The sequence below is a fragment of the Myotis davidii genome, unplaced genomic scaffold, assembly GCF_000327345.1.
Source record: "Myotis davidii unplaced genomic scaffold, ASM32734v1 scaffold327, whole genome shotgun sequence".
NCBI classification, from domain to species: domain Eukaryota; kingdom Metazoa; phylum Chordata; class Mammalia; order Chiroptera; family Vespertilionidae; genus Myotis; species Myotis davidii.
Window position 1 is genome coordinate 4,086,926 of NW_006298628.1, and position 13,254 is coordinate 4,100,179.

At 57.5% G+C, this 13,254-nt stretch overlaps 1 protein-coding gene across 1 annotated transcript in view; it reads left to right on the forward strand.

Moving 5' to 3' along the window:
• The window catches only part of LOC102767255 (LIM and SH3 domain protein 1), a 43,419-nt gene that overhangs the window by 4,431 nt on the left and 25,734 nt on the right, over positions 1 to 13,254 (forward strand). The window contains exon 2 of the mRNA XM_006774291.2: positions 6,612 to 6,706. Within this exon, the coding sequence (XP_006774354.1) occupies positions 6,612 to 6,706 (95 nt within the window). The remainder of the gene's footprint in view (positions 1 to 6,611; positions 6,707 to 13,254) is intronic.

Below are 13,254 nucleotides of genomic sequence, written 5' to 3' on the forward strand. Positions count from 1 at the left end.
AGCTAACTTTTCAAAGCAGGTTTCCCCAATGGAGGGTGCGGTTGGCTGAATTCAGGGGAAGGCAAGAAAAGGGGGAGGTGTTTGGGGGGAGGGGAGGGTGGCCTTCTGGAAATTCACTGTCCCCTGGGGCCCTGACGATTGCGTCCCCCCCACCCATGCTGGACTTGTTCATCTGGTTGCCATTAGGCTTTTGGAGGGGGTGGGGGTGAAGAGGAGGACTGGGTGTTTCCAGCAACTTGGGGAAGGATCTGGTCCTCTTTTTAGCTTCCTTAGATCCCGAGGCAAAATGTGTCTCCTCTGCACTCCTCTTCAGTCTGGAGGAGGGGGGCTTTGTGATTTTGTCCCCTTCCTCATCCGGGCCACTTCCCAAAGCTGGCTCCAAGTCCACATACTCCCTCTTTCTTTTCTGAAATGGCAGGAATGGGGGGCATGGGATGGAAGAGGGGTGCAGGGCCCTAGGGCCATGTTGGTTTGGGAAAGGACAGTTCATTGGATACTTAACTCTCCCCTTCCCCTTGGGGTTGGAGCTTCCTCAGTGACCTTTGGCCTCTGAGTGAGGGTGAAAGGGTGTGGGGTTCCAAGGTTCTGAAATCCTTTTGAACCTGTTCTTGCAGGAAGGGGCACGTGGGGCTGTTGCAGTTTCACTGTCTCTCTTGGGCTTGGCCAGGCAGGAGGAAAGGAGGGCCATGTTGTGGACACAAAGGATGTGGGCCCTGACCTTCTCGATGACTGTGCCAACCTCTGGGGGGTAGGACTTGAGCTTGGAGGCACTAACTGAGGAACTGTTTGTCCTTGCACACGGGTGTTTTGCCCTTCCCTGGTGGTGGGGATTTTGGCCTCTGTAACTTGAGTTCCCTGGGCTCTCCCTCTCCATAGTCATGAATTGGCAAGAGGCTGTGGGCACTTTAGCCCATATAAGGCAGAAGCAATATAGATGAGGAGATTGCTAGCCCATCCTGATGCCAGGTGTTCTCCCACCAGCTTTATGAATGGCTTTAGGCCTCAGTGTTCCGTATCTGTCAGATGGGTATGATGTCATTTCCTTGGAGGAGGGGCAGTGCACTACAGCACCAGGATGTGGTAGAGGCTGTGCATTCCCTGTCTTTCTGGGATATTCTATCTGGCCCCACACCTGGCTCCTCTTGTGTGTCAGAGGGGAGGAGGGCAGGAATCCTGCAAGGTACCCTTCCCAGTAGCTGTTCTCTCGTCCCAGCTGAAGAGGACAGTCAGGTGGGGGTTGCCTTGGGAGGTGGGGATTTAAATGTGTTTTTATTGATTTTTAGAGAGAGAGGAATAGAGAGAGAGAAAAACATCGATGAGAGAGAAACATCCATCGGCTGCCTCCTGCATATCCCTTCTGGGGATCGAGCCTGCAGCCTGGGCATGTGCCCTGTCCTCGAATCGAACACCGAGATCTCCAGGTTCCTGGGTCGACACTCAACCAACCACTGAGCCATACCTGCCAGGCATCCTCCCTCTCTTTTAGAGCTTTCCCTGTAGGAGGTGGTCCTGGGGGAATCCTCACCCCCTGCACCCAGCTGGAGGCCTGGAATATCCAGGTATCAGACCTCTTCCTCCCACCTCTCTCCTGGCAGTAAGGATTGGCACTTCCTACTGGGAAACTGGTGCCCCAAGGACTGAGACCTGCAGAACATTCAGTCCCATAGGCAAGGTTGCTAACCAACTTCCCCAGGCTTTCAGTTTACAATAGGAGAGAGTCAAATTAGACCCACCCAGTTCACTATAATTTCCCTACGGCACTCAGCCCATGACCTGACCCAAAGCACAAGGTATATCCTTGGTGTTAACCTTTTCTCCTCCCTGAGCCTTATCTCCCAAAGGCTTAGGTGAGTGAAGGCCATGTTACCCCTGATGGCCACCCCGCCCCCAACTTGCAGTACGCAGTGTGTTCTGCACGCTAGATAAATATGTATGGCTGATGACGGTGTTTGAGCAAGGAGACCGAGGTTTCCTTCCCCAGAGGACTTCTGGGATTAAAGCTGGGCGGGAAACAGGGTGACCTCATTGGCTCATTCACTGGACAAATATTTATCGAGTACCTGCTTTGTGCCAGGCACTCTGAAGGGTTGCCCTTGCAAGGCCTTTGGGGAGGGAGAGAGGGGCTGTGCCTCAGAATGTCCTCTGGATTTGGAAAGGTGGATTTGTATCCCAGACCCTGTTAGGCAGCATTTGTAGGTGGGAACCTGTGTTGTCAAGAATCTTGCCCTGCCCCTGACCCTGGGCTTGCTTTCCTGGGCTCCTGAAAGCAGGGGGAGACAGCCTTTCTGGGAGGGTAGAGGACTGTGGGTGCCAGTTCCCCTGGAATCCCCCAGTAGGAGGGCTCTCTGCCTCCGGTTGTCTAAATTGCCCCCTACCCTGCCCTCTCGCTTCCATAGGGGGCAGCAAGATAGAAGGAGACTGGGCAGGACACACTAAAAAGACAAGTCCTTGTAGCTGTGGTGCCCCATTTTACCAGCTAAAGCTGAGTGCCCACGGTCCCCTTGTGGCCGCCCCGTCACAGTAGCTACTACTTAGGCGAGGGGCCAGGCTCAGCCTTTGCAGCAGCTTCACACGACAGATGTGGCTGCTTCTGTAAATGATGGGCCGGTACATGGCGGCTCAGGCTGTGTGTGCGGCTCATTTCCCTCACAGCCAGAGGTGGAATTCAAACCTGAAGTTCTTTGTGCTCCGCTCTTGTGCCTGTTATGTTGGCAAAAAGGTACTTATTGCCCAGCCAGCTTGGCGTAGTGGTTGAGTGTCGACCTATGAACCAGGAAGTCATGGTTTGATTGCCGGGCAGGGCATATGCCTGGGTTGTGGGCTCAGTACCCAATGTGGGGCGTGCAGGAGGCAACCGATCAATGATTCTCTCTCATCATTGATGTTTCTCTCTCTCTCCTCCTCTCCTTTCCTCTCTGAAGTAAAAAAATATATATTTAAAAAGAATATATATATATTTTAAAAGAATATATATATAGGTATGTATATGTATGTATGTATGTATATATATATAGTTTTAAGTATCTTTATTTACACTATCTCGTTAGTGTCCCTGACCCTGGCCTGAGGAATGCCCTTGGCCTGGGCCTTTCCAGGAGCTGGGATACTAGGAATGACCATCTCCCCTGGAGATGCAGCCAAAGTCCATGACTTTAAACCAGCTGAACTGGTGACCAACTGAACTAGGTTGGTGACCCAACCAGAGTGGAGCTGGTGTTACCCCTAGAGAAGGGAAAAACCGTAACCCCGGGGGACAGGAAAGGAGAGGAAGGTCTCATCCTCTTACCCTGAGTCGGGTCGCCTCGGTACAGAGGGCAGGATGCCAGGCTGCAGGCACAGTGACCCGAAGCTGGCCGCGTTTCCCTCACCCACGGCGGTGAGCAGCACTGCCCCGCCTCCACAGTGATTACAGAGAGATAGGAGCTGGTCCAGGCCACGCCCACGTGCGGGAGAGCTTACTTCTGACCCATTAGCCTCTGTTTGTCTTTCTGTGGAGTGGGTTTTCTGTGGAGCCTTGGGGGAAGGGCTGACACGCTTCGAACAGAGGCCTTCAGGGCAGTGGGAAGGATTAGAGTTGCCTGCCCCGAGGTGTACTTTGCTCCAGATCCAGAATCCCAAGTCTCAGGAATGCTGCCCTGACATCTTCCTGGGCCTTTAAGAAAGGGGGACAGGAGGGAGAGGCAGACAGAGAGGGTCATTGTGGGGTTTTATTGACTTACTTCCCTGACTGAGCGGCTTGCCGACCTGATTGAGACAGGGAGGGGGTTTCCTGGGGCTGCCCTGTCCAGGCTTGGCCCCGGGGCTGTTGAGTGACTCGCCATATTCTGTCCTCCTGCCCTCCACTTTCCCACCATAAGGAGGACACAAGGGCAGGCGCTGCTGATTGCCCTGAACCTGGAGCCCTTCTCCAGTGAGGGAAGTGACCTGACGCAGCAGCTAGCTCCCAGTGCAGCCAGCGCGGAGCGTGAGTCATCTCATCACTCCTCCCCGCACCTCTGTGGGACCCTGGTTTTAGTTCTACTTTACAGCGCAGAGTTTACTCATGACCCTGAAGGCACTCGGACCACTTGTGCTTTTATTATTCTGCTCTCGAGCCCCCGTAAAGGAACAGAGAGCATCACCCCCAGACGCTAGTATGTCTAGCTGAAAGCAAGGGGTGTCTGGGGGTGAGGTGGGGAAGAGCTACGGATGGAAATGGGTACTATCCCTTCATATCGGGGCTCCCCTTCAAACGGCAGCCGGGAGGGGTCTTGTGGAACCCCTGGATTGGGTGTTGGCCCTGAACCCCCAGTCCAGTCAATATACCCTGCCCCTTCCCAAGGGGCTTGACACCAGCATGAGATCCTAGCCATCTGCTAGGGGAGGGGTATCTATCTCCTTCCCTTTGTCTCCCCCAAATCAATCAGGAGGCAGCTTTGGAGGCCCCCGCAGACGTAGGACAGTGTGTATTCCTACAGAGGTGTGTGTGTGTGTGTGTGTGTGTGTGTGTGTGTGTGTGTGTGTGAGAAAGTGGGTCATGGTCTGGATTCCAGAGAATATTTTTCCTGGCAGGCTCTGTGGGGGTGGGGGGAGGCAGGGGCCTGGGCAGCTGAGCAGGCAGAGGCCAGCAGGCTGGGCGGTGACAGGGTTGTGGCGCTCTGCCAATGCCCCCCAGGTATTGGGGGAGGGAGAGGGGCTGCCACTGTGGGCACTGACCGGGCAGGGACTACCCTCTTTTATTTAATTAATTTATTTAAATATATATTTTTATTGATTTCAGATAGGAAGGGAGAGAGAGAGATAGAAACATCAATGATGAGAGGGGATCATCGATTGGCGGCCTCCTGCACGCCCCCTACTGGGGATCGAGCCCGCAACCCATGCATGTGCCCTTGACCGGAATGGAACCTGGGACCCTTCAGTCCACAGGCTGATGCTCTATCCACTGAGCCAAACCAGCTAGAGCAAGGACCACCTCTTTTAGATTTTCTGGTGGGTTAAGTGTGGGGGTTTTGCACCTGGGGTCTGGGCTGGGCTGTGCGGTAGGCCTCGGCGGGGGTGGGGGCCAAGCTGAGAGCCAACCCTTAGCTTCCAGACTTCCCGCTGACCATCTTCCCACAACAGTGGTTCTCCTCTCACTTCATTTTCTGTTTGCGCTGGGGATTCCTCGGGTCCCCCTGGCAGGGGAGCACCCTATTAGAAGGCGATTACGTCCCAATTTACCCCTGGGCCGCTGGTATCCCAACCTCCCAGCTTCTTTTTTTTTCCTGTCCCTTCCTCCATGGTGGCAGGAAAGCATTTTGAAAGGCGCTGCCTTGGGGGAAATTCCTTGGCAGATGGCCAAGAACCAGCCGTGCTGGTCACCTTAAACATCTCCCTGGGCCCTCCCCAGCTTCTGGCCTTCCCTGCGGGCTGAGGAGTGTCTCCCGTGACTTCTGGGAAATGGGGCAGAACCAGGCCAGTCGGGTCACCCAGGCAGCCTGGATTCCGGGGTCCTGGAAGCTGGACTCCTGGTCAGTGCAGATCCCAGGGCCAGACTTAGATCGCATGTGCGTGGGTTTGGCCCAGCGTCAACATTGCTCAGGGTGAGGTCCCTTCTGTTGCATCCGTTCCCCTCCCTCCTGTTCCCCTCCACTGGCCATGCTGGACTGGCCCTGGTGTCTCTTTGCTGGGTCTCTTGGCTTTGCTGGAGTCTTACCTGTCACTCACCCTCTCCCACCTTGTAGCTGTGGCTGGGCACAGTGAAGCCCCACCTGCACCCGACACACAGGAAGTTCCCGTGTGAGTCTCTGAGCCCTCTTGGTCGAGGTTCATGTCTGCTGTGCCCCGCATCTAACATCCGGGTATTAGAGGTGCCAGGTGCTGCGCTGAGGGCTTTGCAGGTGATTTCTCATTGAATCCCCAGCAGTCCCAGGAGGAACAGATCCGGAAACGGCTCAGCGGTGTGGTCCCTGGCCAAGTCACGTAGCCGGTCAGGGTGGCGCTTCGATGTCCACTAGGAGGGCTCCCCTTCCAAGGCTTGTGGGCTGAGCCCTTCAGTGCCTCACAGAGAGCTGCTGGGTGCTCTCCCGAGTGAGGGCCTGGGAGACGGGAGAGGGAGGGAGGAAGGGTGCAGGATCGGTGGTTAGAGCCAGGGCACCCACTCCTACCCTCTGGTGGGGGGTCCCACAGGAAGTGGCAGGTGTCAGAGCTGGACCCCCTGGTGTGGGAGTTAGAAATGCCTGGGTTCTGGGACTGGGGGCTCCGGGCCAGGCCCTCCTCTTCTGCCCGTCATGTTCAGCAGCGGCCTCTTAGCAACCCTGGTCCAGCTTTGCTCAAGCAATGAGGCTACTCCAGCTTGGGGGCAGCGGGAGTGGTCTGGGAGGTGGAGTTGACCTTTGGGGACAGCTCAGCACTACTATTACTGGCCTCTCCCCGACTCACCCTACACATCTGCTCTTCTCCCCATCCTTACAGCTCAAATGACTGACTGGGGGGGAGGGTAAAAAGGGGGAGAGTGTCATTAGCTGCCAGAGCTGTGACCTGCGATGTCCCCAGCTCACCCGGTGGAGCTGGAGTGCTCCTTCCTAGGGCCTGAGCCCCCTTCCTAAGGCCCTGTGTCTGACGGGTGTCCTCCCTCTGTCTGTCCCCAGTTCTGGCATAAAGCATGCTTCCATTGCGAGACCTGCAAGATGACACTCAACATGAAGAACTACAAGGGCTACGAGAAGAAGCCCTACTGCAACGCGTGAGTCCTGCCTGGGGCAGGAGGTTGGACGGGTCCCTGGGTGGCTCCCCGGGTGGGCCCCTGGGCCCCCTTCCTCATTCTTCCTTCTGTTCTAATGACCACAAGGGGACATCGCCCAGCACGTCCACACTCTGCTGGATCAGTGTCAGTCCCACGTCATCTTCACCACAGCTGGATGACGTCAGGGCTCTTATTCCCATTTCACAGAGAAGGAAACTGAGGCTTGGGGAAGGGAAGGGGCTTTCTCAAGATGACATGTCTAGTGAGAGGCCAGTCCAAACCCAGTAAAATCAGTACGTTCCTCCCACTGCACCCGCCTGGGGGGGCGGGATCAGAGGAAAAAGCGAGCGGCCCTGTTTCTGCCTGTTTTTGTTCCCTGCTTCTCCTTTCCTCCTTTCTCTCCTCATAGCCATTGAGTGTCTCCATCTCTCTGTCTGCCCCTGCCAGAGCCTGGGCACGAATTCTTTGGGGGCTCCTGGCTGAGCCCTTCCTGGTGGGGCAGCAGGAAGGGGTGGCCTGGCTCCGGGCAGAGCTCTTCCCTGTCTGGTGAGGGAGGCTGTGGAGACCTCCAGTCTCTGCCGATGGTGTCGGCTTGGACTCCCTCCCCTCTGCACCGGACCTGCAGCCTGGCCTGCTGCGGGGAGGTGGGCAGGGTAGGGTGCCTCATCCCACGCTGTTCCAGGGAGTGCAACACCTTCCACCTTCAGGGTGACCTTGTGGGCGTAACAAGTGCCAACTCATGCCGGGTCGGGTCGAGGGCACATGGAGCACCTCACAGCCACCTGCCAGGTAGGGGTTTTCGAAGGTCAAGTCCCTTCAGGTAGGGGGCAAGACCAGTATTCAAAACAGTTCAGCAAAACTCTGACTTGAGTCCAGTTTTTCTTTAAAATACCCTGTCAGGAGGCTCTGTGCAGCTGAAGGAGGGGAACCTTGGGACTTGTCTAAGTGGGGTTGGGGTCTTAAACCCCTTTGAAAGGCTGCCTCCCCCCTTTTGCACCCCCAGTGCCCTGCTGATCCCACACAGCCTCCTCTCCTTGGAGTTTTTTTCACTCATTAGGTAAGGATTGCCTGCCCGCTGCTACGTGCTACCGGTGCCAGGTGCTGGGAAAACAGATTTCTGATAAAATCTTACACACAAGAAACAACATGTGTGCTGTCCCTTCTGGGAGGGCTGGGCCACTGGGAAGGCTGCCTGGGTCCCCCTCTCTTCCCTCAGCTGCTCCTTCTCTTCTATTAACTTACCCTGGTCCTCTCCCCCCAGCTCCCCGCCCCCCCCCATCCCCAGGGAAATGGGACATTCCTCAAATTCTTAAGGACTCACACAAGCCCTGATTCTCTGCCACTTCCTCCCTCTGTTTGGCCCCCCCCCCACCCCCCCCCCCCCATCCCCAGGAAAATGGCACATTCCTCAAATTCTTAAGGACTCACACAAGCCCTGATTCTCTGCCACTTCCTCCCTCTGTTGGGGAGTGGGGTGGGGTTCAGCGAAGCCAGAGGCTGGGGCAGTTTTAACCCCTTGATTGCTGGACCACTTCAGGCTGGATCCTGGGCACTGAGGCCCCTCTGGGGGCAGCTTCTGACCCTCAGCCTCCCCAGGCAGCAGCCTGGCTGAGCCCCCAGCCCCGTGGGTGGCAGGGACCCGGGCTTCTCTGCGGCTCTTCCCTAAGACTGCAGTAGCCTAGAACTCGGGGAGCACTGGGAGTTGGAGACAGAAATCAGAGGCGTGTCCTTGTTTTCTCGTGTTGCCTCAGCCTCGGGAGCCACAGTCCCAGCTCACTCTTCTCACTCTCTTCTGGGGAGGCTGCAGGAAGTGGGGTGGGGGGCTCCGGGGGAGGCGGAAGACAAGCGCCCCTCCTGGCTTGGGTGCTGCTTCCAACCTGCCTAGGCAGGTCTGTCTCCTGGCCTCCAGCGGGAGCAGAGGGTTGACCCCTCTCCGTTCCCCCAGCCTTTAGGGGCCTTGGCCTATGCCCCGCCCAGTTGACCTTTGGCCCAGCTGGGATGTTACCTGGGCAGGAGAAGATAGGAACTGGGGGCTTTGTGGTCCAGCTGTGTTTCACGCCAGTGTAGTAGCACCTTGCCCGCGGCATTCACACTCCTCAGCCAGTTCTGCGGAGCAGTTGACTGTGCCAGCGATCCAGACAGGGAAATTCCAGGATACACCCGATGCTGGCCTGGCCTGCAGGAGCCCCCTGTAGACCTGCCCAAGCCTCGGTTTCCCCAGGGTTCAAGCTTCCTACCCTGGGACGCTGGACCGGACACCAAAGGAGACTGAGTACCTGCTCTGTGCCAGGCACCATGCTGGGGGTTCACTCTCCTTCCAGCCTCTGGCCCACTCCTCCAGGGACATTCAGGTTCCGAGTCCTGGCGTGCTGGGGGTTCACTCTGGCCCTCTCCTCCAGGGACATTCAGGTTCCGAGTCCTGGGGTGTCCAGGGTGTAGCTCTGCCCTGTGCTTTGTGGACCAGGCCTGGCTTCCTTCTCAACAGCACCTCCCGCTCAGGACCCAGAGAGGCAGGTGGTTCCTCCTGGCACTTTGCCAGGGAGTTGGGCCCACCCAGTGAGTGAGTGTGAGGCCTCCGCCTCTGCCCGTCTCTGGCTCGTCCCCCGGCCGGGATCTTGCAGGGGGATGGTCAAGGGAGAAGAGGCCTGTCTGTCTGTTCCCGGCGGCACCTCAAGACGAATTTAAGTTCGGGCAAGTGACTGTAAGCAGCAAAGAGGCCTCCTCTCTTCCTCCCCTGGCGCCAGACTTGCTGCAGAGTGAGGCCTGGGGGAGAACACGGGCCAGAGCTCACAGCCGGCCTGCTGGGCGGTGGCGCACCCCTATGGACACGCACTCACACATGTGCCTGGTATGTATCCAGACACACGCGCTGCCGGACGTGGGGCTGGGGAGAACAGCCAGGGAGGTGGACTGGATAGGGTGTGCTTGTGTTCACACTTCCCAGGCCACAGCCACCCAGGCGTTGCTGTGCTGTGGGCAAGGGAGAGGCGTGCATGCCTGTTTTTGCACCAAAGCCAGCAGTAGGAAGACCCATTAATTGAATTCTTTCTTGAAGTTTCTAGGTAGGCGGGGTGAGTCTGCTCCATTTTGGTTAGAGGGATAGTTATACCCTTGGTTATTTGTGTTCTAAGCTACATTTTATGAAAGTGGGGCAGCTCTGTCCCCACTGCAAACCAGCTGCTTTGTTTTCAGGCAGATAGTCTAGGAGTCTGAGGGCAGGGGCAGGGGCAGGGTGGGGGGTGGGGAGAAATGTGCTGTTCTCTCCTCCTTGGGGGCATGACTCATGGAGGCTGCAGACCGGGGGGTGAAGTTGCAGGCCGAGAGGGGAACCGGCTTTTGGGGTGTCAAGTGGGGGAGTAGACATGGGCCGGGGAAGAAGGAGGGGTGCTCCATCGTATCCTTCCCCTCTTCACTGACTGCAGATATCAGGGCCCATCCTTCAGGTTCCTTGAGCTGTGGGGTGAGGGGCTGAGCAGGATGGAGATGTGCCTGGTTTTGGGGAACAAGGGACTGTGGTCCTGCGCCTTCCACCAGGCCTCAGGGAGTGGGGTGGGCCTGTGCGGGGACTTGAAATGTCTCTGGATTCTAGCAGACTCTCAAACCCCAGCTGCTCTTAGGGGATGGTGGGGCAGTAGCGGGCAAATCCAGGTCTGTGGTGTGGGACTGTCCCATCTCCCCAGAATTTTCTGCCTCTGATTGAGCAAAATGGGATCAGATGTCTTAGGGAGCCCTGTTGGCGCCAGGAGTGGGAAGGGTTTGTGTGGTGTGTGTTTGGGACAGGGAGACATCCTCAAAGGGGCAGCCTCCAGGCAGCCCCTGCCCCTCACTCTCACCCCCAGATCCTTGCACTCAGAGATGCCAGGACCCCCAGGAAGCTCAGGGATCCTCATACTCCCATTTCATAGATGAGGAAACTGAGGCCCCGTGTTTCCAACCCTTGGCCAACTTGGCAGAACCATTCGTTTTTATGTATTGCCATCAGGGGCAGTGGCTGGCTTTGATTTTACAGTTTGTCTCCAACCCCTGAGGGCTGGTAAGTTCTTCTTCATGTCTAGCCTTGATCTTCTTGGCTGCTGGTTTCCTTCCTCTGGTCAGACAATGCCTCCTTGTTGCTTCCTATCCCCACCACTTCAGCCCTGAGGCCTGGGGGCCTGGTGAGAAACTGGGTTGGACTGGAGCCCTCCCTGCGCCCCTGGGCAGTGTTCCCAGCTGGGGATCAGGTGCTCCTTCCAGAGGCAGGATGTCGGGACTGGTGTTTCTCGCCCCCCCTCCTTTTGGTAAAACCAAAGGCTCCTGTTGCTTTTGTTGATGTATTTTTGTTCCTCTTTGAACAAAAAGCTGTGGTTTTTGAATGAGCCTGAGGCTGGAGGAGGCGAGGGTTCCTGCAGAATGGGGCGCGGGTCTGTGTTTGCTCTGCCTCTGGAACAGCTCCTGGCAGGAGCGGTCCCTGTCCCAGGAAGCCCATAGCCGAGCCCAGCAGCTTCTCAGCACCCTCCCTGCCCTTACAGGTGGCTCAGAGGCCCTCTCCGGGGGCAGGCCCCTTGTGCTGCATCCCTGAGGGTCATTGTTTGGACTCCAGACACCCTCTTTAGAAAAGTTACAAGGAGCAGGTGGCTTCTGACTGGTGGTGACTGAGACCCCAGAGGGTCTCTCATCATGGCCACGCTTGGAAACAGGTTGGGTTTGAAAGATGAATTCCTTTGTTCTCCACCCACCCTGCCAAGCACATCTTTCCCCAGAGGCCTGAGAGCTGGGGCTGGACTGGGGTCCCCCTGAGAGAGAGATGTCAGCTTGCCCTCAGCTGGCGGGGTAGCGATGGTGGAGGGGAGAAGGCACTGGGCAGTGCTCCTGGACATGGAGCCTCCATTTCTTTCTCTGTAAAATGGGCACATTGATCACACTGACTTTTCTAGTCCGTGGCCTTGTGGCAGATTTCAAGAGGGAATGTGCACGGGACACGGTCCCTGTTCTTGCCCCCATGGATGCAAGATCCCATCCCCTGTCCTCCAGACTCCCTGTCCCGTGCTGTGCTCTCTCAGCCTCTCTGCCTCCGAGCAGCTGATCCTGCTACCGAGGGTGGGGAGGGACGCTGCAGAGGGCCCACCGCTTGGAATGATCAGCATGGAGGCTGGCCACGGAGGGACAAAGAGCAGCTGTGCTCGGGGCCCAGCTCCGGGCCAGGGTGAGGACGCCTGGTTCTCCCCATGCTGGTCCCTTGTTCCCTCACCAGGGCCCCATCTGTTGGTGGGACTGGGGTGCCAGTGGGGTCACTCGCTGGGGGCGGGTGGCCTCTCTTTCAGCCTCAGTGCCCACAATGGCACACACACACATCCATTCATCTCTGGGGGAGGGTAGCGGGTGGGCAGAGCTTCAACCTGAGGACGGAGAGGGAGGGAAAAGGTAAAATTCCCAGCAATTGTTTCTGGAAGGAGGTCAAAGGAGCCCTTTCCAGGGCAGTCGTGCTGGCGGGGGAGGGGCGCAGCTCTGCTGTTGCTGTGTCCACCCCTCAGAAAGACAGATTTCTGGCACCTGTCCTCCTCGCCTGAATGTCTGCAAGGGTCCTGCAGACACAGTCTCCTGGCGTTGTCCTCAGGGGTCCTCCGCAGTTGAGGACACCCTTGCTGCCTGTGTCCTCCCCACCCCCACAGACCCTCTCTCTCTGTCTGCGCTCCCCGCTCTCCTGCCTGGAGCTGAGGATGAGGTTGCCATGGGAACCTGAAGCGCAGTGAGCAGGGGAAGGGAAAGGCAGGGTTGTCAAGCCAGGGCTGGGGGCTGTGGGGAGGGGACAGGATTGACCCAGCAGGGGGAGGACAGCCCGAACCGAACCGCATGTCTGCCTGCCTTCCTCTGGCCTGGGGTTGGGTTTTAGGAGGCGGGGGTAAGAGGTGGGAGGCTCTGCACCCCTCTTAAATCTGGTTCATCTGGTGCAGGATTAAAATCCCTTCCCTCTCCTGCCACATCTATGCTGGTTACCCCTTCCCTTCCGACGGGGTTCGCGTTCTGGCTTTGGGAGGACTGATATCTGGGGGTCATAGGACTCCAAAGAGGGAATGAAATACCTGCCAACCCCACCCACAGGCTCTTGCTGCATGTGGTGGTGGTGGTGGGGGGGCTCCTGAGACCCTTGTGGGGGAGTGTGTGAGTGTGGCCTATAACGTGCCCTGTCCTGGGTGGACTGCTGGCCTCCGTGTCTAGGAGACGCGCATCACCGCGTCAGGCTCATCCATACGTTTATGGCGTGGAGGGGCCTGGGAACGGAACGGCGGGTGGGGTGCGTGTCAGGTACACGCGTCTGGCTGTCCTTGGGCCACCGGAACCAGCACTCGGTTTTAACCGTGCACATTCAGGCAGATGGGAAACCCCGGGTGTGCAGACTGGCTCCCGTGCACCTGGGTTTCCCTTTTGCCGAGGCTGCTGGCTCCCCTTCCCCACCAAATGCTGACCAGTGCCATCTTCTCAGGGTTAACCCTTCAAGTTGGGGCCAGAGCCCCCTCCCCGGAGTCTCCCTGGCCCCCTGCTTTAGGACCCCCTCCTCCCCGCCACAGGAG